Source organism: Polyodon spathula, chromosome 6, assembly GCF_017654505.1.
Source record: "Polyodon spathula isolate WHYD16114869_AA chromosome 6, ASM1765450v1, whole genome shotgun sequence".
Classification (NCBI taxonomy): Eukaryota; Metazoa; Chordata; class Actinopteri; order Acipenseriformes; family Polyodontidae; genus Polyodon; species Polyodon spathula.
In genome coordinates, this window is record NC_054539.1 from 1076159 (window position 1) to 1097143 (window position 20985).

A 20985-nucleotide genomic window follows, 5' to 3' on the forward strand; every position below is an offset into this window, starting at 1 on the left:
GCTGCAGGCAGGCTCTGCCATGTGAGCTCAGTGCTGAGGAATGCAGCGCTGCAGGCAGGCTCTGCCATGTGAGCTCAGTGCTGAGGAATGCAGCGCTGCAGGCAGGCTCTGCAATGTGAGCTCAGTGCTGAGGAATGCAGCGCTGCAGGCAGGCTCTGCAATGTGAGCTCAGTGCTGAGGAATGCAGCGCTGCAGGCAGGCTCTGCAATGTGATCTCTGTGCTGAGGAATGAAGCGCTGCAGGCAGGCTCTGCCATGTGAGCTCAGTGCTGAGGAATGCAGCGCTGCAGGCAGGCTCTGCCATGTGAGCTCAGTGCTGAGGAATGCAGCGCTGCAGGCAGGCTCTGCAATGTGAGCTCAGTGCTGAGGAATGAAGCGCTGCAGGCAGGCTCTGCAATGTGAGCCAAAAACACTGCAGGTGATTTCAGAGAAATTAAAGCATCCTGATGGCAAGCTGATAGCAATGCAACACATTAGGATGTGTCTGTTTCTGTCTTTCCTGCTTCACCCTACTTAACATAATAACTCTTTGTTTCCTGTTTCAACCTGTACCATGTTAATAGAGCGTACATGCTAATGAGATATCAATACTGGAGATTCATTTACTATAGAAACATCTACAAACATCCATGCTTTCCACGCTGCTGAAAAAGTCCATACGAAATATATTCTGCATTCCTTTGTATTGGTGAATAAAACATTTAGACGGATTCTTGATATTATACATCCTTACAAAACTTAAAAAGCAAATATTCTGAGGCAAAACATAAGAAACTGAAGCCAAATGCTGATAAAGCACTGGAGCAAAAAGCTAGAGAAAGCAGATTTGTAGAAGTGTTTTTTAAAATGTCAATTTGTCTTGAGTGCTGACGAAAGGTATTATATTGACTGCAGGGTCCCCTCAACAAACACCCAAACTGACATACTCAATGAAGAGAGCCTTCTTCAGGGTCCTCTCCACAAACACCCACACTGACATACTCAATGAAGATAGCCTTCTTCAGGGTCCTCTCACACAAACACCCACACTGACATACTCAATGAAGAGAGCCTTCTTCAGGATCCTCTCCACAAACACCCACACTGACATACTCAATGAAGAGAGCCTTCTTCAGGGTCCTCTCCACAAACACCCGCACTGACATACTCAATGAAGAGAGCCTTCTTCAGGGTCCCCTCACACAAACACCCACACTGACATACTCAATGAAGAGAGCCTTCTTCAGGGTCCTCTCAACAAACACCCACACTGACATACTCAATGAAGAGAGCCTTCTTCAGGGTCCTCTCAACAAACACCCACACTGACATACTCAATGAAGAAAGCCTTCTTCAGGGTCCTCTCACACAAACACCCACACTGACATACTCAATGAAGAGAGCCTTCTTCAGGGTCCTCTCACACAAACACCCACACTGACATACTCAATGAAGAGAGCCTTCTTCAGGGTCCCCTCACACAAACACCCACACTGACATACTCAATGAAGAGAGCCTTCTTCAGGGTCCCCTCACACAAACACCCACACTGACATACTCAATGAAGAGAGCCTTCTTCAGGGTCCTCTCACACAAACACCCACACTGACATACTCAATGAAGAGAGCCTTCTTCAGGGTCCCCTCACACAAACACCCACACTGACATACTCAATGAAGAGAGCCTTCTTCAGGGTCCTCTCAACAAACACCCACACTGACATACTCAATGAAGAAAGCCTTCTTCAGGGTCCCCTCACACAAACACCCATAAGGACATACTCAATGAAGAGAGCCTTCTTCAGGGTCCCCTCACACAAACACCCACACTGACATACTCAATGAAGAGAGCCTTCTTCAGGGTCCTCTCCACAAACACCCACACTGACATACTCAATGAAGAGAGCCTTCTTCAGGGTCCCCTCACACAAACACCCATACTGACATACTCAATGAAGAGAGCCTTCTTCAGGGTCCCCTCACACAAACACCCACACTGACATACTCAATGAAGACAGCCTTCTTCAGGGTCCCCTCACACAAACACCCACACTGACATACTCAATGAAGAGAGCATTCTTCAGGGTCCTCTCCACAAACACCCACACTTCCATACTCAATGAAGAGACCCTTCTTCAGGGTCCCCTCACACAAACACCCATACTGACATACTCAATGAAAAGACCCTTCTTCAGGGTTCCCTCACACAAACACCCATACTGACATACTCAATGAAGACAGCCTTCTTCAGGGTCCTCTCCACAAACACCCACACTTCCATACTCAATGAAGATAGCCTTCTTCAGGGTCCCCTCACACAAACACCCACACTGACATACTCAATGAAGAGACCCTTCTTCAGGGTTCCCTCACGCAAACACCCATACTGACATATTCAATGAAGACAGCCTTCTTCAGGGTCCTCTCCACAAACACCCACACTTCCATACTCAATGAAGAGAGCCTTCTTCAGGGTCCTTTCCACAAACACCCACACTGCTCTGCTGTGATTTGCTGTGCTCATCATGCTCTGCTGTGCTCTTCCTGCTCTGTTGTGATTTGCTGTGCTTTTCATGCTCCTTTGTGATTTGCTGTGCTCTTCATGCTCTGCTGTGCTCTTCACCTCTGAGCGTGTGACGGGTGGAAGGGGTTAACAAGCGATCTTGTCTGCATGGTGCCTAATGGGGGGTGCCATTCTATTTCAATCTGACAGTGTTTATGATAGTGTGGCTGGAGAAAGGGAAGCAGATCATAATGGTGATTGCAATTGGCTGGGGGAGCTGGAAATAGGTCAGCCTCTGTGCCAGTGGTCTCCATGTTGTAAACTTTTCACATGCACAGTATTCAGCGCAGTGTAAAGATTCCTGGCTGTGGAGCGCACTTCCCTGAGTAAACACAGCCTGTGGAAATGACTTGGTTTTTCAGTGTGAGTGCCGAGTGAGCGAGACACAAGGATTTTTCTTCCTTGCCGCTACCCCTGGCCAGGCTGAAAACCAGCTAATAAAAATATTAGCGACCCACCAAAATATGTGAAAGCCACAAGCTGTGTTTAGGAAATGTGAAATGCAAATGACCAAGCTGTTCCAAGGCAGTAAAGCTTAACCTTATGGGATCCTTTCAAGAAAGGGAGAAAAATACCTAAAAAACCAACCCAAAGCAGTATTTATGGTATTCCTGTTGGCCAGTCAGCTGACATGAGAAGATCCTGCAAATACCCTCAGGTACCGTTTGAGTCTTTAAAAGGGTTCATAATTCAGATGTGGATGGTAGTTTTCCAGGTAAAGTGGAAACTTACTGGGGTGTGGTCACAATATTAGGATTCGGACTCATGCAGTATTAGGATCATTAAGCAGTTTAATGCAAAGGACCTGAACCTCTTGGCTGAGTATTAGACCAAGAGCAGTTAGCTGTTGGGTGCATTAGGGACCACACAGAACTGTGAGCAGTGCTTGCTGTGACTGCCAGTGTTACTGCTGAAATAAGCTGTTGTAAGACATGCCGTTTACTCAGGTAACCTGCCTGAGATGACACTGTGTCTCCCAAGTGTTTTTGATGGGACTGCTGGACTCAGATAAAGTGTCTCACTTCCTCCAGGCTTGGCTTGACCCTTGGTGTGCAGCAGTGCTGGCTGCGACATAGCAGAGCGAGGTCAGCAGCCACTACAGGTTCTCATTGTAAATCAGTGACAGAGCTGAGGTGTGTGTTTATGAGACAATGACAGGCACTCTGTTAATGGCAATGAGACTGGTCTGGACCATTGACCATTTACAGAGGGCAGACTTCAGAGTTGAAAGCCTCTCCTGTGGTCTCTCATACACACTAGACAGGAAAGCAGCGTCACAAATACATGCATTGCAAGGATATGTTTTATTATGATATTCTGATTTAGATCACGTTTTATATATTTTTCTATGTCACTTTGTATCCCCTAGGTAGTCCAAGGTAATTAGTGATAACGTAGGTCTGTGAAGCAGATTATTTAATTATTGCAGCACTATAAAAACACTATATAGCACTGAAAATAAACAGTGTGTGAGAAAAGTTAAAAGGCATACATTCGATTTTGAAACAATTTGAGTGAAATTCACTATGTGACACAGCTGGCAGTAGTTTAGTAATATACAGTGACCTGAAATTGAATGTACTGTTTTGTACACCCATCTCTAAAGAGGTGTTACATACAGTGGGGAACCACTCTTATAAGAGAAAGGAATGACTTCAGTGTCTGTGTGTGTCTGCTGCTAAAAGTTCCTTCATTTCTGCTTTTCATATCGCACTAGAAAATGAACAAAAACACAAACGGTGTGAGATCTTCCCACACTGCACCAGAAGTCCACTGGTCTTCTTATCACTAAAGACCAAACAAAAGCATCTGATTCCATGCCAGGCCTTTCCATTGCAGGGTCGTACTATACCTTGCTCACATCTCTAGCCAGTACCACCAGGATTCATTTCTTACATGTTTTATTTATTTATTGAACAAGGAAGGTACCCACTGACACTAAATTCTATAGGGTGATGAAAAACTTTTGACCATAGCTGTAGGCCAGCTATGAGGGAATGAAGCAGAGACTAACAGAAGTAGATTGGAATAAAATAGAGAAAACATCCACAGAAAAAGAATGGCTATTTTTCAAAAATGTTGTGCTAGAGGCGCAAAACAATTATATCCCAAAGGTAGACAAATCTAAATCTAAAACATAATGGTTTAATAGATCAATTAAAAATAATATCCACAGAAAAAAGCACTTTATAGAGCATTTAAAAGGGACCAAGAACAAAGTACACAGAAAGAGTACTTGGAATTGCAAACACAAGTCAAAAAGGAAGTTAGAAAGGCCAAGAGAGAGATAGAAATGAACATTGCTAAAACCAATTCCAAAAAGTTTTTCCAATATTATAACAGCAAGAGAATATTCAAGGAGGAGATAAAATGTCTAAGATACAAATGGTAAAATCATAGATTAAGAGAAAAAAATAGCAAATATATTAAATGATTACTTTTCACAAGTTTTTACAAAAGAGGATACGGACAACATGCCCCACATGTCATCCTGTTCCTATCCAGTTTTAAATAACTTTAGCATAACCGAGGCAGAAGTGTTAAAGGGACTAGGAGCTCTTAAAATAAACAAATTCCCTGGGCCGGATGAGATCCTCCCAATAGTACTCAAAGAAATGAAAGAAGTTATTTACAAACCGCTAACCAAGTTCATGCAACAGTCTCTTGACACAGGGGTTGTACCGACAGACTGGAAAATTGCAAACGTAATACCGATCCACAAAAAGGGAGACAAAACCAAACCAGGTAACTACAGAATATAGGAGGCACTTTTTACATAGAGAATTGTGGGAGCTTGGAACCAACTCCCCAGTAATGTTGAAGCCGACACCCTGGGAGCCTTCAAGAAGCTGCTTGATGAGATTCTGGGATCAATAAGCTACTAACAACCAAACGAGCAAGATGGGCCAAATGGCCTCCTCTCTTTTGTAACCTTTTTTATGTTTTCAGAAGTCATCTTATTGGAAGTATAAAAATCTGGCCTAGTGAGACTATAGCAGAGAAAAAAAGAAAAAAAAAATTACCTAAATGTTTTAACTCAACAGGACCTCCTAGTTTTGAAGAAAAGGGAGAGCGAGTGGGTTAGGAAGGGACTGCAGGGAGCACACACCTCTCTATTGATGTTTCCTGCCTGGAGGGAGAGCCAGACCCAAGGGTTTGATTAATGCAGCTTGAACTGCACCCTCCCCCGGGACTCCTGTGGAGCTCAGAGAGAATGACATTACTCACCCCCGCACCCCCAGATACACGACTAACCAAAAACACAGGGCATTAAACAGAGAAAAGGGATCGCTTTTCACACAGGCACCCTGGGTCACTGTGCAACCTGCAAAATAAAACTTGCATGTAAGTTTGGGTGATGTAACAAATATAATTGTTTGTACACTCCATTTATTGATGAGTTCTTAATTTAAGTTGCAAATTATATATCATACAGGAGGCTGTGGTGAGAAAGATGCCCACTAAAATCACAATGGTATTGAAATGCAATCACTGTATTGAAACATTTGGATCTGCTCAGTCACTGGGTCGTCCTCGGCTGCAGATAGCTCTGGTGTGTGTGATATTGAAAGGCTTGCCTCTGCTCAGTCACTGGGTCGTCCTCGGCTGCAGATAGCTCTGGTGTGTGTGATATTGAAAGGCTTGCCTCTGCTCAGTCACTGGGTCGTCCTCGGCTGCAGATAGCTCTGGTGTGTGTGATATTGAAAGGCTTGCCTCTGCTCAGTCACTGGGTCGTCCTCGGCTGCAGATAGCTCTGGTGTGTGTGATATTGAAAGGCTTGCCTCTGCTCAGTCACTGGGTCGTCCTCGGCTGCAGATAGCTCTGGTGTGTGTGATATTGAAAGGCTTGCCTCTGCTCAGTCACTGGGTCGTCCTCGGCTGCAGATAGCTCTGGTGTGTGTGATATTGAAAGGCTTGCCTCTGCTCAGTCACTGGGTCGTCCTCGGCTGCAGATAGCTCTGGTGTGTGTGATATTGAAAGGCTTGCCTCTGCTCAGTCACTGGGTCGTCCTCGGCTGCAGATAGCTCTGGTGTGTGTGATATTGAAAGGCTTGCCTCTGCTCAGTCACTGGGTCGTCCTCGGCTGCAGATAGCTCTGGTGTGTGTGATATTGAAAGGCTTGCCTCTGCTCAGTCACTGGGTCGTCCTCGGCTGCAGATAGCTCTAGTATGTTGTATTGTTGCGGTGTGGGTTTTACAATATAGACTGGGGCTTGGGAGAAAACCACACTTGTGTGCACAGTTTCCATTCTCAAAAGATCAGAGGCGTTTATACAGCAGGGCTTTCTGAAACACCCATACCTTTCTGTGATTTACAATGCTCACCTACAGTATGCTTTACCTATTGGAAGCATACCCCCATTTATACAGCAGTTTGGGGTTGCTGGTTATTATTGCCAGTGGAGTAAGTGGATACAATGCTTGCTATAGAACAGTGGTTCCCAACTCTGATCCTCAAGGCTAATCCAGTCCAGTACTTTGTTCAAATAAAGTCCTAAGTCAGTTTATATACCCTCAAAATTACAATGCTATTAACTAATTCAAGACCTGGTTTGAGAGAAAAGTTGGGAATCCCTCTAACAGAAGTGGATTCCAGGCTGGATTTCTACATTAGTTCCTTCTGAAAACTGCAGGGACATTTTTTGTGAACTGTGGTGGCACCACAATGTTGTTTATTGGTATCCCCAACAATCTACTTTGATTTATTTGATTCATTTCTCCGAATCACCCAGTCCAGGCACCTGGAGCTGTGTGAGGACGCTTGTATTGTACTAACCCACTGCCATCAACTCTCAAGAGCGCTGAAATGAAGACACTAATGTTAAAAGATAATAGCTCTAAGGGGGTAATGTAAAAATAACCAATTAGTGAAGAGAGAGATAAGCACAGAGGAACAGGAGCCCTTAGAAGAGGTTGCCATGGTGTTTCTGCAGTTGTACAATGCTTTCAGCTAGCAGCAGGGCTACTTTTTCTTTATACAGTACCTAGGCCTGGGTACCTGCTTGCCCTGGCCAGTAAAAGGCTGCACATCTATCTGAACTGCAGGGTTTACAGAGCCACAGGATCTTCAGTATCCACAATGCTGACTGGATCCTAATCTATGTTCGTCTCATACCTTCATATAATGATGCCACCTTCAAGACACACAAAAAAACAGCCACCAGCAAAGGGTCCTAGTGCCAACAAGCTAATTATTACTTGGCACAGCTGTCAAGTCAGGAAATATAGCCCTGAAGACTCCATTAACATTTGTAATATTAGTACCTCAAAAGTAGGAGATGTAGTTTGCTGATCTGATATTCATTTTCAATGAACTCAATAGAAAACATTTCAGTTATGACACCTGCTGTAAATTGTTAGCAAACAAGAAGGCTAACAAAAAGCTATTTTACGCCATACTGTGACATTGCAGGGAAAGGGGGTAGTACAGTTCATCGGAACAAACTTAAGAGTGTTGTTAGATTGCAGTTCAGCTGCACTCAGTGTGCAGTCCACACTGTCATCACACTGTCAAATACACTGCTGCTGTGGAAAAGCTGAACTGAAGGGCGCGATTCATTCCAAGTGCTGGAACTAGAAAATACGTCTTTTAGTGAGGCGCACAGTTCAGTATCACTTACAGATATTGCGTGCTGTACATCATCACCCGTTGTGGCCCATGTTGATAGCCCCTGAATCTGGTTATTGTTTTGCCAGCTCCATTGCTCTTGTTCTACAGTGACTGTTTTCACACACACACGTTCTTCTAACGTCGGTGGAACATGTTTATGCACTAGAAGCTTGAATTGCACTGGCAACTGTGCTGCAAACAGGGAGTCACAGTCTGGTGCCCCAGGAAAAAGGCAGCTTGTCTGAGCAGAGGAAAAGGAGAGCTGGGAGGTGTTCTTTTCTCTGGAAGCTTTGCTGCTTGTATACAGTTTACTGTGTGTCTGAACCCTGTGAGAGAAGACCACCTCTAAAGTCATCCCAAGAGGTAAATGAGCAAAACAAGGGACTCCACTTCAAAAGGAAGGTCACAGACTCTCACAGTGCTTTATAACTGAAAGATTTTCTTGTGTTGAGAATTTACATGCAAGAGACTTCAACTTGACCCAGCTGTAGCAATGCAGTGACCTGACATTCTGCAGCTTCTAAAACAAAGACTAGCTGTAGCAATGCAGTGACCTGACATTCTGCAGCTTCTAAAACAAAGACTAGCTGTAGCAATGCAGTGACCTGACATTCTGCAGCTTCTAAAACAAAGACTAGCTGTAGCAATGCAGTGACCTGACATTCTGCAGCTTCTAAAACTAGAAGTTGTTTCCTTGCTTTTGTTTTGTGGTTTAGTGACTCTCAAAAGATACCAGATTGTCGAGATACTGTATATTCAGAACAAATCCCTTTTGAAGAGCCATTGGGAGGAAGGTGGAGCACACATGTACCCCAGCACAGCCCCAGGGGTATCCCTGGACCTCTGGCTCTCCACATCCCTCCAAATCACTGCCCCAGAGAGAATCCCACTACCTCTCACTCTCCACACCCAACAATGAGGCAATACAGAATGTGTCTCTATTGTGGCACACAGACACACACAGATAAGTGGATCTAAACACAAGGAAGTCTCAAATGGCCTCAGGCACTGAAAGTGTACCAACACAACTGCCCTGTGTACATGGGAATAAGACGCTTGAATGCTGCTGTGGAATGTTAAAAAAAAAAAGATTCCACCATGCTGCTTTTGGAAAGTGTTTCTGAAACGGTGATAGCAGAAGCAGACTGTTTGCACTGCCAGTTTCCCTTCAGACAGCTGTTCAAGACAATAGTAGACTTCAATCCACAATACAGCGGATCTTTTAAGGATTGCCCTTTTCCCAGACTGTTCTTTATATTCAGTTCCTAACAGCCAGTCACCCTCTTGTTTATTCTGCGATGATTCTTCACAGTATAAAGACCGAACAACTTTCATGTACACTGGTGGAATGTAAAAGGTGAACATATAAAACCATATAGTATTTTGGAATAAAAAGTAATTATTAACCCTGAATGCTGGAGGTTATTTAACAGTATGCAAATATACCTCTTAACCCAATTTATACGCAAACCATTTGGAAGCACGTTAACTCCGGTCTGCCAGGCAACATTTTTTATTTATTTTTTTTACCAGTCAACCATTTCTAACATTTTCAATTTCAACCGCAATTTCAACCGCATAGAGGACTTGCAGTGATCAATGTGTTTCCAAGTCAAAACAAAGAGCAGTCCTAGAGATCCTGCAGGTACACATGGTGAATCCACCTGTAGCATTCTAGAGAGAGGACACTTGCCATAGCAGAGGCAGACCGTGAAAACCACTCCGTGGAACAGCCAGTGCAACACAAATACCCTGCCTGAAGAAGACTCCCTAGAGTCAACTCTGAAGAGGATCTGATCCAACCCAAAAACAGCACACAACAGCGACCACATTTGTCTGCAGTGTCTGACTTTTACTGTAAGCTGAATAATTTTGAAAGGGGTCAGCAGATCTAGGCAGAAGTTTACTCAACCTTCTTGAGGGGGAAAAAAAGCTGCAATATTCTAAACCATAATGATGTTACCACACGACCAACCAAACCTGAACCTCACCCTATAGCTATAACCCTCCCATGCAAACACAAGACATTGCAAATTTGATATATATATATATATATATATATATATAAAATTTATAGACATCACACATGCTTTTTACATTTCTTTTTAAATTATTACTCAGCACACTCCCAAACTTGAGATATGCTGCTTAATACTAAAAAAAAAATAATAATAAAAAATACAAAAAATACAAAATTGGCACTTATTGTTAGAAAGAAAATATTGCAGACAGATATTTCCCACCCCCCCACTAAGTTAATAATTAAATTAAATCCTGTTGCAATACCCTCCCCTAGCAGGCTTAATGTGTAACTAGACTTTGGGACCTTCTGAGATGTGGAGCACTGTGTATTAGCATTGTGTATCAGCATTGTATTATCATTGAAATATTATTGTGCATAAGCATTAAATATTAATATTGTGTATTAGCAGTGTGTATTAGCATTTTATATTAGCACTGTATATTAACAGTGTTAGCATTGTGTATTAGCATTATATATTAGCATTGTATATTAGCAATGTGTATTAGCATTGTGTATTAGCAATGTATAATAAGCGTGTATTAGCTTGGGCTGGCTGCCAACAGACTGGTTGTAGAAGGAAGTTCTTCTCCAGAGATCTTTTCATGCTGGTCTCCTTTTCTAGAATCCTTGGGCAGTATTTGAAGTAAACTTTTTAAACTCAAAATCAAGTGGACTGAGAGCACCTGGTGCTTTGTAACACATTCAGACTTGAGCATTCTTGGTTTAGACCATATCAGACTGGTTATATAGATTATGAAGTAGCTGCCATACCAGTGTTTCAACTCACTGCCTTTGTGTCAGCACACTCACTTGAATCTTGACTGAGCGGCAGAGGTGTGTGTGTGTGTGTGTGTGTGTATGGTGGGGGAGTTCCTGTCTTGTCATCTCGTGGTTTTGTTACCTGCACACACCTGGAAATGAATGGATGCAAACTGAACACTCACCTGGGCTGAACAGCCACACAGAACCATGTTTAAAACAAACCAAAACATTCCAAAAAATGACTTTTATTGGGAGAATTACAAAAAATGTACAGTACAAAGTTTACAGCCTCACACTCAATTTGTAGCAAACTGACTCCCCAATATATATATATATATATATATATATATATATATATATATATATATTAAATATTATTCTCAAAGTGTCCTTTGTCCGTTTTTTTTTTTTTTGTGGTTACATTCAAAAAAACTTTTACTTCTGTTAAAGTAGTCCAATAAGTACATAGTGCTCATCCTCCTCTGTGCCCACCATGTACAAACAACACTAACCCTACGTGTTCATTCTCTTCCCCATCCAGCAAAACATGTGGAAGATTCAGAGCTTTTACATAGAAAAACTGGTTTCAGGAGTAAAACAAGAAAATAACCAAAAATATTAAAAAAAAAAAAAAAAAAAAAAAAAGACATAAAGCAAAGGGAACTCCTATATTTAGCCACTTCTGCACAAAGAGTTTTATTCTAGATTCAAAATTGTAATTCAACAGTGGTAACAGCTTGCTGGAAACCAATGTAACCCCACACTACATTCAACTCGACTGGCTTAACAGCATGTAGAATTACTGGATTTGGTTCCATTGCTGTTTAAGGCATGTTTACTGACCTCTAAAGGCACTCTGTACAATAATAACAATGATGGGTCACACTTATTGCTATACACTCTGGCACTTGGTATGAATCACAGTGGGTTCGATGCTTTCATATAAAAATACCTTTTTTGGTTAATTTACTTTCACTGGGTTTTTGTCACTTTGACGTCTGGGCTTATAAAAAAAGCGTAAGGCTAGTTTACATCTTCAGAGTTATTTTTGGATGGCCTACCAACCTAGAGAAATACACAATAACTACTGCCACAGCACATAGACCTGATTTCTAAAGCACATAGAAACCATGCAACCTTTACATTTGTTCTACGTAAACAAGGAAACAAATTAATGAAATAAATATTACATAGTCTCTTAAATTAAGATTATTTTTTTTACTCATTTACAATAAAATAACCAAGTGAAGTTACAAAAAAAAAATCATATATTACTGTGAAAAGAAAATACACTCCACATTCTGAAGATTAATAATGGCAATCATAATTTAGACATAATACAAGAATATATATCTATTGCTTTCATCATACGAGAAATACGGTATGGACAGTTATCAATGTAGCCTATACTTTTCACAAGACAATAAATAAGTTAAATAGTTTTCATAGCAAGCTGTGTGCAATAATATACAATCAACTCAAAACTGCTAATAATAATAATAATAATAATAATAATAATAATAATACAACAATCAGCAGTTATCCCCAAACAACTAGCTTGACACCAAGAAACGAGTGCTTTCAACAACAAAGCACCAGTAGAAAAATGGATGTTCAAGCCATATCCTGCCACTGGGTGGCGGCACTAGAACACAGAACAAAGTTTTGGAATGGAAGTTCAGGTTTTTTGCACACACACACAAAAAAATGTAAGTGTCTTTTAACAAAAAAAAAAGGCATATTCTTGGCAGGATGTTTGTTGCGTTTATTTTTAAAAGTCACCACGGATGGAACAGACCCGGTGTTTTTGTTTTCCTCAATAAACTGTCGTTTTATTCTTGCTTGCTATTAAAGACCGAAGTTTAGTTGATTCTTGTTTTTTTCATATTATGTATATAGTTCTTAGCTATCGGTGATGGAATGCCTTCTGTTGATGTTAATATATATAAGGAAAATATCTAATGCCATGTCCGCAACATTTTGGAAAGTTCCTTTAAGTTTCTCACTAATAAAAAAGTCTTAAAACTGATCTTGTTTATTTTATTTATTTATTTACTTATTTATCGTTACTGGTGTCGTCACAAAAGGGAGAGTGGCAGATTCTTAAAGACAAAAATGATGGATTTTAGAAGATAAAACGTCATTTACTTTTTAAACTCAATGAAACAATGTCTAATCGTCAGAAATAGACAGCCTGCTGAAGATTGGCAGACGCTTTCCTGACTCCAAGCTTGGCGACTCGGAGCCGCTGAGACTCCCAGAAGAGCTTAGGGACCCGCTCGCATAGCTCTCCCGGTCCGAGAGGGAGTCTGGTGGGCTCGGCGGGGAGTCGAAAACAGGCGACTCGGACAGGCGTCGCAGCGACTGCAAGTGACTCATGTTGCACGGCGGGGAAGGGGGGCACAGGTTGGCGTGGTGGTGGTTCGTGTAATAGGCACTGCTGTGAGTCTGTATAGCCAGCGGGGCGAGGAGGTTCCGCAGCTCCTGTCTGGGGAAAGAGAAGGCGTTGTTGGCACAGGACAGCGAGCTGGGGGACAGCATGTCTTCATAGAGCGTAGATGAGGATGACGAAGACGAAGAAGAGGAGGAGGATGAGGAGCAGGACAGCGTGGAAGTGGGCGGGGGGGTGCGGGACGTGGGGCTCTCCACCAGGGGCGATTCGAGATTTCTGGAAAAGCCTGAAAAGCTCAAGCTGTGGTGTAGCTTTGGTCTGAAACTCTTGTGCTGCATGCCGTCCCTCTGACTGTAACCACACAGCTCGTTCGCCTGCAGGGCGAGCCCTTGCACGGCGCTGTTAGCATTGCACGGGGCCGGTCTCCTCTCGTCAGCGTTGTGGATAAAGTGGCACCGTGGTCCGTAGGGGCAGAAGCCAATGGTGTGAAAAGTGCGACAGGGCTCAGTTTTGTACTTGGGGTGGCGTGACAGGCTCCTGAGTTCGTGGTACCCGTGGGCAAACTGGCACTTCTCACCGTACTTGCAGGCGCCGCTCTCCTCGAACGGCCGACAGAGCTCGGTTTTGTAGCGGGTGGAGTTGATCGGAGAGCCGGCTTTCTGCTGCTGGATCTGCGCCTCTAGCTGCTGGCTGCGCTCTCCGTTCTCGCTGAAGGAGCGGTCCCGGAAGCGGTTCTCCTTGTTCATCTGGGCAGTGGTGGTGGCGGCGGCGCTGCTGTAGCAGCTGGTCGTGGTCTCTTTACTGTTGCTGTAGGAATTGTTGGGGTACTTGGAGGAATTGACCAGTGCCTGCAGATTGTTGCTCGAGTTTCGCCGGATAAACCCAGGGGTGTAAGAGTTCGTGCTGCTGTTACTGGAAATATTAGCTGCAACAGCGACGGGCTGCTTCTCCAGCATACTGTACTGGGTTAGGGTATTAATGTTGAAGGAATTCTCGCTTTGCTGGGAGAGGGAGAGAGAGAGAGAGAGAGAGAGAGAGAGAGAGAGAGAGAGAGAGAGAGAGAGAGAGAGAGAGAGAGATTTTTACTTAACATAAATGACAAAGCAGCATAAAGTTAACAGTTCACAAGGTTTTTTTTCTTTTTTTTTCATTAACGCACGAGTTCAGTCTTGAACCAATTCCAATTCCAGGCGATAGCTGACTAAATAGCTGCAAACGCTGTCACTGACTCAAGCTTGAGGTATAAAACAGTTTCTGCTAAACTTTTCAAAGTTAAACAAAAGTATAATTACCTTGCAAAGCAACTCGATGTCGTAGAACGCGGATAGAAGTGATGTTGCAGACATTTTCCCTTTTCTGTTTGTAGTTCTGCTGAGGTCGCTCGTTCTGCAGAACCGACCAGATCCTAGTTTGATTGATACGACTTTTTAAAAGCCACGACTGGTTATAAACAGAGTGCTCAAAAAAGGAAAGAAACGTGAGGTCCGCTCTGCTCCAATTTGCCTTGCAGATGCGAGGAAAGTCTTTACATGCAACACCGACCAGACTGCTGAAAGTCAGCAGTGCCGCGAGAAGGAATATAAATGCTTTTGCCGCAGCTGGGGGGGGGGGGGGGGGGGGGGGGTTTGGGGTGGGGGGTGGTTTCGTGTCGCTAGGCAACCGCCCTCGTCCCTCCCCCCTTTTTAGAACTAGCTAACCATATCTGATTGGACACTGCCTATTTTTCTTCTGCAAACTTGTTAGCACTTTGGCTCCAGTTCTGGCATACTGCAGGGCAGAGAGCATGCATGTCGTCTGTGTGCGCCTAAAACATCTAATACCTACAATGTGTTTAAAAATAGGTTTTACACCATTCCAGAAATGGATCCCCCAACCCCCCCCCGCCCGGTACATCTTTGCCTTACTTCCAAGAACATGGGCATGCATCCACTGTACCGGCTAAAGAGTATATGTTAATTTTATTAAATTTACTTTACTTTTGTAATAATAATAATAAAAAAAAAAAAAAAGTTTCTTACTGGTCTCTTTCCAGTCTCCCACTGTACACACTATTAATACAAGTTTTAAAATATGACAAACGGTGGATATACTGGATTCTGAATTACTCAATCTCTTTCTAAACTGTGATGGATGGTGTCGAGTCCAGATAGCTAGGGTACCACTGACATGACGCCTTATCAAAGAGCGACGAACTTAAATCTCTACCAATGACGAATTCTGACATTACTAGTGAAATATAAAACGACCAACAAATCAACGACGCAACACACATTTCAATATATAAAAAACAAACAGGAGAATTTCAATCCAGTTCCAGAGCGGCCTTTAATTATTATCGCAGACTTTTATTAGATACATTATATGTGGGTCTTGTTCGTTTTTTTAACCAGGAAACCCCTATTCATGCCGAAACCCTACTATTAAAATATGCAATTGCTGTTGCACTGGGGTCCGTCTCAAGATCAGTAAGTCTCTTTTAGAATCACGCTTGTGTTACAAATTCTCCTAACAACGCTGTGACGGGAAACAAACGTTAAGCGCAGTGTTACTAATGTAGTCTAATGAAGTGTTGTGGTCTGGGAAGCCGGATTCTGCTCGGGAATGCGAGCAACGCAACACTTTAAATCCCTCACCCCTTCCCAGTGCGTTCAACACACACACACACACACACACACGCACGACTGTAGGGTTGGAGTAACCGGGACTTCAGATTTGCACCACATGGACATTTGTATTTGCAAGTTCCCAAACAAACAGAGCATGCACTGAAAGAAAAAACACACACACATCTAAGATAAGGCGGAAATACATTTAGTAACAGGTGTTTATTAAATTCAAGATTTCCATTCTATACAGAACTGTGCCAAGCGCATAAGCAAACAGGCACTGAGCCGAGCCCAAAGCAAGGGTTTAGAAACGAGAGGAATTAACTGTTCTATAGCATCGCAGAATCCAGCATTGCTATACTTCGTATTCTATAGCATCGGAGAAACCAGCACTGTTATACTTAGTGTAATTTCCCTTATACAACTTACCACGGTATCTTTGCATAGTTTTACTGTTTTTCCGAGGTTATACTACACATTTATCATAGTTTACCCTGACTTGCCATGTTTTTTTAATATGCTTTCCCTGTGCTATTACACTATGCTGTGCTTTTACTTTGATACACTTAACAGGGTTAGTTTACCAGCTTTTTATTATGCTTTACCAGACCTCTCTGTGCTTTACAATGCTTGCCTATGCTTTACCAGACATCTCAGTGCTTTACAATGCTTTCCTATGCTTTACCAGACCTCTCTGTGCTTTACAATGCTTCCCTATGCTTTACCAGACCTCTCTGTCCTTTACAATGCTTCCCTGTGCTTTACCAGACCTCTGTCCTTTACAATGCTTGCCTATGCTTTACCACACCTGTGCTTTACAATGCTTGCCAATGCTATACCATACCTCTCTGTGCTTTTTACTACAGTAAACTTTTATAAGGGTGTAGACATAATAAGTTTCAACAGAAGGTTTTTTATTTTCAAATTAACATGAAAATCGATGTGATGATATAAAACAAAGGCTTATTTTCTTTCCCGACTCGCTGTCCTGTCTGTAATATCACAAAGGGCAGGAACAAGCAATGTTAAAAGCATCAGCTGCCTGCCGGTAGCCTTCTGTACAAGCACCTCACACAAGCTGGAGAGTTAGCCCCCAATGATTTCCATTCAGAGGAGGAGGAAGAGGAGGTGGCACTGGCAGGCAAGCTTCAGGCTTTGTGGTAAATAACACCTCTCCCCAACATTTCACCTGTCCTGTGCACTCACTCGCTTGCTGGCTCCCCCACGTTTCATCTGTCCTGTGCACTCACTTGTATGCTGGCTCCTCTCCTCCATGTTTTACCTGTCCTGTTCACTCACTCACTGGTTGGCTGCCCCATGTTTCACCTGTGCTGTTCACTCACTCACTCGTATGCTGGCTCCTCTCCCCCATGTTTCACCTGTCCTGTTCACTCACTCGCTGGCTGGCTGCCCCACGTTTCACCTGTCCTGTTCACTCACTCGCTGGCTGGCTCCCCCATGTTTCACCTGTCCTGTGCACTCACTCACTCACTCACATGCTGGCTCCTCTCCCCCATGTTTCACCTGTCCTGTGCACTCACTCACTCGCATGCTGGCTCCTCTCCCCATGTTTCACCTGTCCTGTGCACTCACTCACTCGCTGGCTGGCTGCCCCATGTTTCACCTGTCCTGTGCACTCACTCACTGGCTGGCTCCCCCATGTTTCACCTGTCCTGTGCACTCACTCGCTGACTGGCTGACCCACGTTTCACCTGTCCTGTGCACTCACTCACTCGCATGCTGGCTCCTCTCCCCCATGTTTCACCTGTCCTGTGCACTCACTCACTCGCATGCTGGCTCCTCTCCCCACGTTTCACCTGTCCTGTACACTCACTCGCTGACTGGCTCCCCCATGTTTCACCTGTCCTGTGCACTCACTCACTCGCATGCTGGCTCCTCTCCCCATGTTTCACCTGTCCTGTGCACTCACTCACTCGCTGGCTGGCTGCCCCATGTTTCACCTGTCCTGTGCACTCACTCACTGGCTGGCTCCCCCATGTTTCACCTGTCCTGTGCACTCACTCGCTGACTGGCTGACCCACGTTTCACCTGTCCTGTGCACTCACTCACTCGCATGCTGGCTCCTCTCCCCATGTTTCACCTGTCCTGTGCACTCACTCACTCGCATGCTGGCTCCTCTCCCCCATGTTTCACCTGTCCTGTGCACTCACTCACTCGCATGCTGGCTCCTCTCCCCACGTTTCACCTGTCCTGTACACTCACTCGCTGACTGGCTGCCCCATGTTTCACCTGTCCTGTGCACTCACTCACTCGCATGCTGGCTCCTCTCCCCATGTTTCACCTGTCCTGTGCACTCACTCACTCGCTGGCTGGCTGCCCCATGTTTCACCTGTCCTGTGCACTCACTCACTGGCTGGCTGACCCACGTTTCACCTGTCCTGTGCACTCACTCACTCGCATGCTGGCTCCTCTCCCCATGTTTCACCTGTCCTGTGCACTCACTCGCTGACTGGCTGACTGGCTCCTCTCCCCCATGTTTCACCTGTCCTGTGCACTCACTCGCTGGCTGACTGCCCCATGTTTCACCTGTCCTGTTCACTCACTCACTCACATGCTGGCTCCTCTCCCCCATGTTTCACCTGTCCTGTGCACTCACTCACTTCCATGCTGGCTCCTCTCCCCATGTTTCCCCATGTCCTGTGCACTCACTCACTCGCTGGCTGGATTCTCACAGTACAGAGGGGGCCAGTGAGTGTGAGGGCAGGCACACAATACAATGGTATCCAAAATATTTTAAGGGGGGTGGGGGGGGGGGGAGAAAATAAGCCTTTGTTTTAAATCATCACATCGATTTTCATGTTAATTTGAAAAAAAAAAAATCTTCTGTTGAAACTTATTATGTCTACACCCTTATAAAAGTTTACTGTAGTAAAAAGCACAGAGAGGTATGGTATAGCATTGGCAAGCATTGTAAAGCACAGAGGTGTGGTAAAGCATAGGCAAGCATTGTACCTCTATACCCACTGTGCAATACACACACCTCTATACACGCTGTGCAATACACACACCTCTATACGCACTGTGCAATACACACACCTCTATACCCGCTGTGCAATACACACACCTCTATACACTCTGTGCAATACACACACCTCTATACCCGCTGTGCAATACACACACCTCTATACCCACTGTGCAATACACACACATCTATACCCACTGTGCAATACACACACATCTATACCCACTGTGCAATACACACACCTCTATACCCACTGTGCAATACACACACCTCTATACCCGCTGTGCAATACACACACCTCTATACCCACTGTGCAATACACACACCTCTATACGCACTGTGCAATACACACGCACCTCTGTACGCACTGTGCAATACACACGCACCTCTGTACGCACTGTGCAATACACACGCATCTCTATACGCACTGTGCAATACACACGCATCTCTATACGCACTGTGCAATACACACGCATCTCTATACGCACTGTGTAATACACACACACCTCTATACGCACTGTGTAATACACACACACCTCTATACCCACTGTGCAATACACACACATCTCTATACCCGCTGTGCAATACACACACCTCTATACCCACTGTGCAATACACACACCTCTATACCCACTGTGCAATACACACGCATCTCTATACGCACTGTGCAATACACACACACCTCTATACCCACTGTGTAATACACACACACCTCTATACCCACTGTGCAATACACACGCATCTCTATACGCACTGTGCAATACACACACATCTCTATACCCGCTGTGCAATACACACACCTCTATACCCACTGTGCAATACACACGCACCTCTGTACGCACTGTGCAATACACACGCATCTCTGTACGCACTGTGCAATACACACGCATCTCTGTACGCACTGTGCAATACACACGCATCTCTATACGCACTGTGCAATACACACGCATCTCTATACGCACTGTGCAATACACACGCATCTCTATACGCACTGTGCAATACACACACACCTCTATACCCACTGTGCAATACACACGCACCTCTATACGCACTGTGCAATACACACGCATCTCTATACGCACTGTGCAATACACACACATCTCTATACCCACTGTGCAATACACACGCACCTCTATACCCACTGTGCAATACACACGCACCTCTATACGCACTGTGCAATACACACACACCTCTATACGCACTGTGCAATACACACACACCTCTATACCCACTGTGCAATACACACGCACCTCTATACGCACTGTGCAATACACACGCACCTCTATACGCACTGTGCAATACACACGCATCTCTATACGCACTGTGCAATACACACACATCTCTATACGCACTGTGCAATACACACGCATCTCTATACCCACTGTGCAATACACACACACCTCTATACGCACTGTGCAATACACACGCATCTCTACACGTGCTGCTGTTTTGGAAGCGTCTGGTCACTGTCCACAATGTTGACGCTGAAGGGTTAAGCCAAAAAACATACTTATTGCAGACTGGGATTTTAATGACAATATAAATCACACCGTTATTAAATAACCGTTTCCCATTACGTGCATGTGTTAATATGGATACATAAATAAACAAAGCGAAGCAAGGTAGGACTGTTTATATGTAGTCTCTTCATAATACTAAAAACAAACAAAAACGCACTTAACATGCAGGAATGTTCCATTCATCTCAACTCTTGGTAAAGCAATGCCTCCCTGTGGTCAATGCCAGTACTTCACACAAGTAAAAACCCACAAAGGAAAACTTCATATTTAAACTAACCAAAGCTGTTATTCTTTTTTTTTCACAATATATTATGGATTCTACTACTGCAAACATACCATGCTTAAAACTGCAGTGTATTGAACAACATGTATTTTGTCAGATATGGGGATGCTACTGGCCAATAAAGGTGCCAAGAAATACAGCCCTGCCCTCTGTTTGAGAAACCAGCCACTGTCAGGGGTGCGGAAACAGACAGACAGACACCCGACACACCCACCCAACGACAGACACATCCACACACACACCCAACACACACACACAGACAGACAGC

General features: G+C 44.1%; 1 protein-coding gene across 1 annotated transcript; it reads right to left on the reverse strand.

Moving 5' to 3' along the window:
* Positions 1-11347: 11347 nt before the first annotated feature.
* Positions 11348-14884, reverse strand: LOC121316671 (mRNA decay activator protein ZFP36L2-A-like). The gene is made up of 2 exons (XM_041251717.1): positions 14618-14884; positions 11348-14326 (listed from the first exon to the last, which is right to left on the reverse strand). The coding sequence occupies exons 1-2, from the start codon at positions 14669-14671 to the stop codon at positions 13106-13108; spliced, it is 1275 nt and encodes a 424-aa protein (XP_041107651.1). The 5' UTR covers positions 14672-14884; the 3' UTR covers positions 11348-13105.
* Positions 14885-20985: the final 6101 nt, after the last annotated feature.

Excerpts from the sequence above, each read along its gene's own strand:
- LOC121316671 (XM_041251717.1), bottom strand. The coding sequence starts at position 14,671 with ATGTCTGCAACATCACTTCTATCCGCGTTCTACGACATCGAGTTGCTT. Across the intron at positions 14,327-14,617 it reads ACATCGAGTTGCTTTGCAAG|CAAAGCGAGAATTCCTTCAA; the intron begins GTAATTATACTT and ends TCCCTCTCCCAG.